The sequence below is a fragment of the Sesamum indicum genome, linkage group LG10, assembly GCF_000512975.1.
Source record: "Sesamum indicum cultivar Zhongzhi No. 13 linkage group LG10, S_indicum_v1.0, whole genome shotgun sequence".
Taxonomy (NCBI): domain Eukaryota; kingdom Viridiplantae; phylum Streptophyta; class Magnoliopsida; order Lamiales; family Pedaliaceae; genus Sesamum; species Sesamum indicum.
Genome location: NC_026154.1, coordinates 384,460 through 395,084, shown reverse-complemented (window position 1 = coordinate 395,084; position 10,625 = coordinate 384,460). Strand labels below are relative to the sequence as shown.

General features: G+C 30.2%; 1 protein-coding gene across 1 annotated transcript; it reads left to right on the top strand.

Moving 5' to 3' along the window:
* LOC105171340 (primary amine oxidase) lies at positions 6,289-9,857 on the top strand. The gene is made up of 5 exons (XM_011092414.2): positions 6,289-7,162; positions 7,315-7,702; positions 8,752-8,859; positions 8,954-9,492; positions 9,580-9,857. Exons 1-5 carry the CDS (start codon positions 6,387-6,389, stop codon positions 9,776-9,778), a joined length of 2,010 nt encoding a protein of 669 aa, XP_011090716.1. The 5' UTR covers positions 6,289-6,386; the 3' UTR covers positions 9,779-9,857.

Here is a 10,625-nt window from a genome sequence, read left to right as displayed (position 1 = left end):
CGTGTGAGGAGAGATCCTAAAGAGATCAGTATATGACATAAATCAAAATTTCTTAAAAATTCAGCTTTTCTCAAGATGGGCCTTTATTGTATCATATATGCCTAAATTACAAAGGAATTTTCTAAACTTGCTACAATATCAATATGTTTTCTTCCTTGGAAAAACTACAAATAATGGTCCTTTAATAAATATTTCTTGTAATGGACTGTTACCAAAAAATTTTATTAAATGAGCATTGATATTATGAGCTATTCGTAATTTTTCAAATAATTATAGAGTATTTGTAACTATAATATATTTCAAGAGAACCATTATGATATTTACCCTATTAATATATTAAAGCTTCGGTTAATATCCCAAATAAATTTTATTCCATGTTCTAACTTAAACCAATGTATGGCAATAAATTGTTCTTTTATATTTATCGGATTCGAACTACAAAATTTTAAATATGGATAAATCAAAAGAATTTATAACAATTTCAAATGCAAGAACTAATTCGAGTTGCAGATTCCAATTCCATTTGTTACTTTTTTGTAATGGGTTTTCCCAAGGAGAATGACTAAAATGTGTGGGCTGAAAATAAAGTTGAAATAAACAATAATGGGCCTTGGCCTTAAGAATTTAGGCATTTTGTTGGAAATTGGGCCGATTCATGTTGGGCCATACTCTGTTGACCCACATGGTTTGAAGTTAATACAACAGAGACGGAGTAGCCCTCAAATGTCTATTAGCCCATATGTTCAGGTTCTAAAAAAATAAATAACAGAAGGTACAAAAAGAAATAAATAAATTTGGAGGGGAAAAAATGGAGATGGAGAAGGAAATAAAGAAAATGGAGAAAAAGAATAGCAAAAATGAAAAAGAAAAAACACAAAGCAGACATAATTAGGACCAAATAGGATGAAACTAATATTTTAGCTTGGCCCGTAAAAATGGCTAATATTTGTTACACAATAATAATTAACTAATATTTACTATAATTTTTTTACTCATGATAATTAATCATAAAAAAGTATAGTATATGTTCTAATGTCATAACAAAAGTGGCTGAGTTCTTGGGAATTGATTATATATGTCTGAATTTGCAGAAAAATGGAAATCGAGAAAATCATAGCGATGTTTTTTTTTTCATTGTCAACATCTAGGCCATGTTTGATAGTTATATCATATCAATTAGTATATGATTGTTATAATTGTTCGATATAAATTTTAATTATTAATAAATTATAATTAAATTATTAAAAAATAATTTATCACTTTCACTTAAAAAAAAAAGATATTTAGTACAATGTATTGGGTTGGATATCCAGACTAGTCCCAAGCAATAGTCTATGTACCAGTTGTTGGAGCAATCCGTGACTATTGTGTGGTGACTCGGCATAATACCCAAATTTGGGGTTCTTGTTATGGTCTCATTTGAGGTCTGATTACAATAAATGAGACATGTGGATATTGGGCATTTTTCATCTTCCCAATTTTGTTCTTCAAACGTTATTTTACACAAATCATCGTATTCTTTGAAAAATTAAACATACATTTCTAAAAATGTTAATATCATTATAAGGGTTAATTTCTATAATAACGCAAAAAACATAAATTGTTTGTATAAATAAAGCATAAATCGAACGACATAAATATAATTATAATTAAAGCAGTGTGAAGGGATGTAGAGGTAATTAACACTTGATCTGTTTGTCATTTGGAATATCTACTATATGCTGAAAAGGAAATTCCTTGGGGTCTCTAATGTTTTTACCCCAATGGCTTTTCATGGGACGTTGGAAGATGCTTCATATTTGGACCAATGTTTTGGTTACCACTTAGCCTGCAGTTGCACTGTGGTCCTAAAATGTCTATCAACACATTTTCTTGTTTTCATATTTTTTTTTTAAATTTTAATTATATTTTTAAAGAATTTATAACATATATAAATATTCCACAGCCGTTTGCGGCAAAAATATGCCATTTTCGGGGAAAAAATTCTTAGCATTCCACTCATTTGGCATTCAAACTAATTTAAACATCCAAAATGAAATACATTTAATTGAGGACCTCCTAATAAATCTACGGATCGGTCGTTTTCCAAAATCCAAGCACTTACCAAAATTGGATGTCCTTTAAATTTAATCATAGCGATGTCAAATTCGGAGAAATTGCAATTTACACAATAATAATTAACTAATATTTACTATAATTTTTTTACTCATGATAATTAATCATAAAAAAGTATAGTATATGTTCTAATGTCATAACAAAAGTGGCTGAGTTCTTGGGAATTGATTATATATGTCTGAATTTGCAGAAAAATGGAAATCGAGAAAATCATAGCGATGTTTTTTTTTTCATTGTCAACATCTAGGCCATGTTTGATAGTTATATCATATCAATTAGTATATGATTGTTATAATTGTTCGATATAAATTTTAATTATTAATAAATTATAATTAAATTATTAAAAAATAATTTATCACTTTCACTTAAAAAAAAAAGATATTTAGTACAATGTATTGGGTTGGATATCCAGACTAGTCCCAAGCAATAGTCTATGTACCAGTTGTTGGAGCAATCCGTGACTATTGTGTGGTGACTCGGCATAATACCCAAATTTGGGGTTCTTGTTATGGTCTCATTTGAGGTCTGATTACAATAAATGAGACATGTGGATATTGGGCATTTTTCATCTTCCCAATTTTGTTCTTCAAACGTTATTTTACACAAATCATCGTATTCTTTGAAAAATTAAACATACATTTCTAAAAATGTTAATATCATTATAAGGGTTAATTTCTATAATAACGCAAAAAACATAAATTGTTTGTATAAATAAAGCATAAATCGAACGACATAAATATAATTATAATTAAAGCAGTGTGAAGGGATGTAGAGGTAATTAACACTTGATCTGTTTGTCATTTGGAATATCTACTATATGCTGAAAAGGAAATTCCTTGGGGTCTCTAATGTTTTTACCCCAATGGCTTTTCATGGGACGTTGGAAGATGCTTCATATTTGGACCAATGTTTTGGTTACCACTTAGCCTGCAGTTGCACTGTGGTCCTAAAATGTCTATCAACACATTTTCTTGTTTTCATATTTTTTTTTTAAATTTTAATTATATTTTTAAAGAATTTATAACATATATAAATATTCCACAGCCGTTTGCGGCAAAAATATGCCATTTTCGGGGAAAAAATTCTTAGCATTCCACTCATTTGGCATTCAAACTAATTTAAACATCCAAAATGAAATACATTTAATTGAGGACCTCCTAATAAATCTACGGATCGGTCGTTTTCCAAAATCCAAGCACTTACCAAAATTGGATGTCCTTTAAATTTAATCATAGCGATGTCAAATTCGGAGAAATTGCAATTACGCCACCAAGAAAGTGCATGGACAAAATGACAGCAAACTTTACCAGGTTGGGTTTATAGCCACACGATGCGTGACTGATGATGATGGACCATATTTCCAAACAATATCAACACGTGCAAAGACAACGACAACGATCTATAGGAGAAGTCAATTATTAACAGCTGTGAGATGTGATGGGCCAAACAAAATTAATATTACTAATAAAATAATAAAAAAATATCTTCAAATTATTATAAAATATATAGCAAGTGATGATAACATAACAACATAAATATTGCACCGTAGATATTTAATTTCAACCTTATACTTTTTTGTCGAACTAGATATATTAATTTTAGGCTCAAACGAAAAGAATATATTTTTCTTTTGATCAATAAATAAAAATATATATTAATTTATTTAGAGAATTATTGGGTGAGCTTATTAGCTTTCTAAAATATCTTATAAGACAATACAAAATATTTGATAATTTTTTTAAGAAAAATAGGTTATAAACTCTAAAAATAAGATATTAGAGGCGTATATTTTTTTTTTAAAAAATAATAATAAGAAGTTGCTAACTTTTTTCTAAGGTCTTAACAAGTACCTTTCAATTAATTATAAATTTTTCATTACTCATATTTTATAAATTTTAATAATTTTATTTTATCCAAATACTTAATAAACTTATTATAATTAAAATATAGCCAACCACCCTCTTAAAATTTATGTTTTTTTCTAAACATAATGTATTAATTTATATATCTCATTAATATTTATATTATTTTTAAAAATACAAAAATATTTATTATATGTACACAAAGACGAGCTTATATCATAAAAAGGATAAGGTTGCTGCATTCAATTCGATCAGACAAGACACCTAACTTCATTTTTTGTTACAGACACGTGATAGATTATCACCAGCAACAGTATTTTTTAAGGTGTGCTGTATCAATCGATTAATGTCCTGCTTGCTCAACACAACGGCATTCGATTTCATTGACATGTTGTTACATCTATCTACTAAGAAAATCAAAGTATATGATTATTTATCTTTACCGAAAAAATCACAATTTTTTTTTTATATTTATTCCTTGGTTTACTTTTAAGTTTTGAATTATTTATGAATTACTCATTTTATTCTAAAGTTTGAGTTACTTATGATTTTATTTATTTATTTTTTGAACATACATAATCATGTTTTCTTTGGTTGTGATATTTGGATAGCCTTTTAATTTTATTTTGCCACTTAAAAAGAATTTTTAATTTAAATATATATAAGTGTACAATTATTTATTTATGTTTTTAAAAGATTTACTCATTTTTCTAGGTAGTTAGTAAAATAACTTAAAGCAATTTTATTTTCAATATACTTTTGTACTTTTATATTTATTAATTGCTTTAATTTTAAAATTTAAGTTATTTATTATTTACTAATTTTTATGTTTAAAAATCAATTATTTGTAATTTTCTTTATTCTTTTTTAGAGTAAAATTCTGGCAATACAAAAATAATAATATGTTAGGGATGAATTTTTGGGATGAATTTCTAGAAAAATCGTCCCAAAAAAATAATTATAACGATTTTGGTAACAATCGTCTGAAAATCCCAATAAATCTTGTTGCAAAATTTTTGGGATGGAAGAGTACATCTGTCCCAATATTTTGCAAAAAACTCAGAAATCCACAAAATATATTTGTGTGACAAAACCAAAACCCATTATCTAAAATAGACAGGAATTAATTATGGGACCTCATCCTCGTAAGTTTGTCACAATATTTATGGGAATTTTTGGAATGACTCTGTGACAATTATTTTACAATAATTCAAACTAGTCTCAAGTTCATTGCAAAAAAGTCCAATGAATTATAGGACGAATTTGAAATGACTATTCTATGACAACTGTAATTCGTCGCAAAATTTGTGACTTATTTTGCAGCGAATTTTTGTTGTGCAGATTTTTTTTTCAATTAGTTTAATTATAAATTGAGATAAATAATAACTTTTTTAAAATCTTTTAATAAATTTATAAATTACAGAAAATAAAAATTTCAATACAAAATGCAATAAATTAAGTTTAGTTAATACAAAAAACAAACCAATTTAATTAATAATATGTTGGTCGCAGAAGAACTACTTTAGGTAATCTTATCGCTTCAAAATCCATTCCTCAGAATTATTGTACCATAATCTAAATCCGTTCCTCAGAATCAGCATTAAGAGGCTGTTTTGGGTCAAAGAATGACAGCTGTCCGAGGCATCCTTAGTACCAATCATATGAGTTGGGGGGGGTGGGGGGGGACACACTACCATTTAACATGAAACATACGTACACATGAATCACAATCTGACATCATTTCCTCTCACAACAATTCCAAAAATAAACACACGCATGTAGCCACGACCTACTATTATTAGTTTATAATAAAACATATATAATATTGATATTATTGATATATAATTGTTATGTTTTCATCCAAAAAATTCATAAACCTTTTGTAATAAGTTAGTCTGTAACATAATTCAAATCTATTAATTTTATACTTAATAATATTCTTTATTTTCTTTTAGATAGAAACAATAATTATATTATAATCACATCAATATTTTGAATAAATTGAGCAATACATCAACTTAATCTATATATCAATATGACTAAAGATTATGAAACAACAAATTACAATAAAGTTTTATAAAAAGTGAAACAAACAGTCATTCCTCCGATAAAACTTGCATCCATGACCTCGAAGTAAATTTATTTTAGCTTCCATTGCTAGATTATCTACACTTCTTTATTAATAACATAACATAATTAATTAACTAGCTAGTTACATAAATAATTCTAAATCAGAGAGTGGTACATCACAAATAGACTTATATATTTACGTTCGTTTCTCCAATTTACAACCATTAAATTGTAAAGCTCAAGCTGGACCTTATGATTTGAGTAAGGCCGGCCACGTTGCTGCATGCCCTATATAATGCTCGCTATTGCTCCTATACTTTTACCAAAGAGCAAGAAACGATGCGTCCATTCAGGGGACCAAACTTTAGTCTCATCCTTTTCTTTCTCATCCTTCATATCTTCCTCCTCCTTCCGGCTAATGGAGTCCATCCGCTAGACCCCCTCACGCCATCTGAGCTCAATCAAGTCCGAACCCTAATCACGAAATCACACCAAGATGTGACCTTCCACTATGTGGGCTTGGATGAGCCAGACAAACCCAAGGTCCTGTCATGGCTGTCACGAAATCAACCTCCAAACTTCTTTCATCACCGTATAGCATTTGCCATTGTACGTACCAACTCTCAAACTCATGAAATAAAGATCGATTTATCTAGCAATTTGATTTTATCGGACAAAGTGTATGACGGCGATGGCTACCCCATGCTCAACAACGAGGAGCAGACGGCTGCCGGTGAGTTGCCACTTAAATATCCACCCTTCATCGCCTCCATCAAGAAAAGAGGCCTTAATCTGAGTGAAGTGTTGTGTGAGGTCTTCACCATTGGATGGTATGGGGAGAAAAACACCAAGAGGGCGGTCGCAGTTATGTGCTATTACGTTGATGGCACTGTCAATTTCTACATGAGGCCTATAGATGGTATCATGGCCACTGTTGATCTTGATAAGATGAAGATCATTCAATATCGTGATCGTTTGATGATTCCGGTGCCCAAAGCTGATGACACTGACTACAGAGAGTCTAAACAAGATACACACTTTGATACTCGTATCAAGAGTATGACAATATCGCAACCAAATGGACCAAGTTTCACCATAGATGGAAATAATGTGAGGTAACGTTGAGATTTCTTTCTTTCTTTTTTTTTTTTAATCACATTATAAGTGTATCACATCTATCATAAAATTAATTTAGATCTGACCAAATTTCAATCTGAGTTAGAATCTTGTATATTCTAAAATAGTGTTTGGTCTTGTATTTGGGTAGGTGGGCTAATTGGAAATTCCATCTGGCTTTCGACATGAGAGTCGGCCCCATAATCTCGTTAGCGTCAATCTATGATCATGACATGCATAAGTACCGAAAAGTAATGTACAGAGGGTATATATCAGAACTGTTTGTGCCGTACCAAGACCTAAGTGAGGAGTGGTACTTTAGAACTTTCCTTGATGCCGGTGAATTTGGGTTTGGCATATGTGCAGTGCCACTCCAACCATCCACAGATTGTCCACCAAATGCAGTTTTTATGGATGGGTATTACACTACACGGGACGGAACTCCTGCCAAAACATCTAACGTCTTCTGCGTATTCGAACGCTATGCCGGAGATATAATGTGGCGCCATAGTGAGACCATACTTCCTGGTGACACCGTGGTGAGCTGAATCACGTCCCAATTTACTTCATTTTTAGTAATTATCAGAAAAATATTTGCAAATTTAGCTGTGGACAGGTCTTAATAATTAATCATGAACCATAATAGTGCTTATTATGAAGTAATTAGTTATTATACTCTTCATTTTTTTTTAAAAAATAACAAAACCCTCATATCTAAATTTCTGCATAGAAATACCACTTGTTAAAAGAAAATGATATGATAAATACAGATTATAAATTCAGAATTAAAAATTTCAAAATTTTTTATCTAATAACAATGTATTTGTAATTATATTAAATTTCAGGGGGTGTGGATGTAATTTATCCAAATATATAAGATAATCCCGCAATATTTAATGGACAAATATGGCTAATTTAGCAAAAATAAAAAAAAAAATCCATTTAAGTATAAAGTATGTGAGATCATAACATTTAACCCCTTTAATATTTTAAAACATTACAATTTGGTCCAAATGAAAAGTTGGTCGAATCATAGTCAAACTTTTTATCAGGGTTATTTTGGAAATAACATGTGATAAATTCACCGAAATTCTACGGGTGAAGTTAAATGTAAGACGGAACAAACATAGAGAGTAAATATAATTTTTGATCTAACAGGGGTGTATTTCAATTATGTCAAACCTCAGGGGGTGTTGATTTAATTTACCCCCTTTATTATATTAAAAACAAAAATGTATTTATTATTAGTAACTAAAATAGCTACCTAATAAAATTGAAAAAAAATACAAACAACTCTCTGTGATATAACAAATTAGCAAATTAACCCTTACGAAAAAATAAATAATTTATCCTTTTATTTTATTTTTTTGTAAAATACAATAATTTTTCTCCCTATATTTTTTAAAATAAAGCAATTTACCTCCTTAAACAGGAAGATAAATTATTTTATTCTAAAAAATATAAAAAAATAAATTATTATTATTTTTATGTATGATAATTAATTTATTTGCAATTTCATAAAAAAATAAATTGCTATTCATCCCAATAAAATTACTATGATTGATAAACTCTTCTTAATATGTTGTAGGAAGTTCGACCAGATGTGACCCTTGTTATAAGGATGGTATCCACCGTGGCCAACTATGACTACATAATTGACTGGGAATTCAAGCAAAGTGGCAGCATAAAAGTTACAGTGAGTACTCATTTTTAAATGTACTGGACAAACATATATACATGTAACTAAATTCAGTCTGTCCTAATTACATGTGTTGTTACTTTCACAACAGACTAGTTTATCAGGAATGCTTGCAGTTAAGGGATCAGCCTACACGCATAAGGACCAAATACAAGAGGAGCCATACGGTACAATAGTGGCTGAGAATACAATCGGGACGCGTCACAGTCACTTCCTCAGTTTCCATCTTGATCTAGACATCGACGGTGATGCCAATTCGTTGGTGAAAGCTCACTTGCAAACCGTTCGTCTGACGAATGGAAGCTCACCAAGGAAGAGCTACTGGAAGGTTGTTGAGGAAGTGGCTAAGACCGAGTCGGATGCCAAAATTCGACTTGGCACGGGGGCGACTGAGATCATAGTTGTGAACCCTAATAAGAAAACCAAGGTGGGGAACAACATCGGCTACCGTTTGATCCCAGGGTCCTTGGCAGGCCCCCTATTATGGGAAGATGATCATGAGCAGATCCGTGGTGCATTCAGTAACTACAATGTGTGGGTTACACCGTATAATAAATCTGAGAAATGGGCAGCAGGGGTCTATATTGATCAGGCTCCTGGAGATGATACCTTAGCTAAATGGACCCTCAGGTACTAGGACTATGATATATGGTAATAAACTATATGTAATTGTAATAAGAGTAGAGGGATTGGATTGACATGCCTTTGAATTTGCAGGAATAGGGACATCGAGAACAAGGATATTGTGTTGTGGTACACATTAGGGTTCCATCATGCTCCCCAGCAAGAAGACTATCCAATCATGCCTACTCTGAGTGGTGGGTTTGAGCTGAGGCCCGCCAATTTCTTTGATCGGAATCCAGTGCTCAAAGTTAAAACACCCAAACCGGTGAAATGGGTTAATTGTTCTGCATAATTATGAACTAAGATCTGTACGTCGATTATGCATTGTCATCTTGAATAAAAGGTTTCCTGCAGTATTATCATTTAGAAGTCATGATAAGTAATAAATTTATAACCTTTTAATTATGACGAAAATTTATTATAATTAAGGACATGTGACTCTGTGCTTTAATTACCTTTATTAGAAGAAATATAATTTTTTATTATGATTAATTATCATGGTTAAATATAATATTTCTTGTCGAATACTAATTAATCATGGTTGCACGACAGTTATTAGTCGTTGCTTCTACAAGCGATGCCAAAACATTTATTACAAACAGAAATTAAGGCAAATATTTTGGCCATAAATAAAATCATAGCAAATGTTGATTAACCCTGGTCAAAAGTTAAGTTTTCGAATCAATTTTGTCTGGTAGATAATATTGATTTACAGTAAAACCTCTATAAATTAATAAACTTTTTAAAATAATAAAATCTTCTAGTTCCGACTTGGGCCTTTGTAGAAAATTATCAAATTCGATAAGATAATAATATAATAATCTTTCAAAAAATCTCTTTATAAATATTAGGCCCCATTAAAATTCTAAATTAATAATTCATAAATATAACAATTATAAATATTAAATATGAAGTATGTAATGCTTTACGCATTTGATCATTCGTGGATAGGTGTTATGAATTATTTTATTTTCATATTGAGATTTATATAGTATGTGCTTCATTCATCATGCATGAATATATTTAATTAGCTATAATAGTTATTTAAGTGCAACAAATTAATGTAAACATGTATATTTAAGTAATTTCAATGAATTGATACATGCGTGCATGAATATAATAGTTAATTGTATACAATG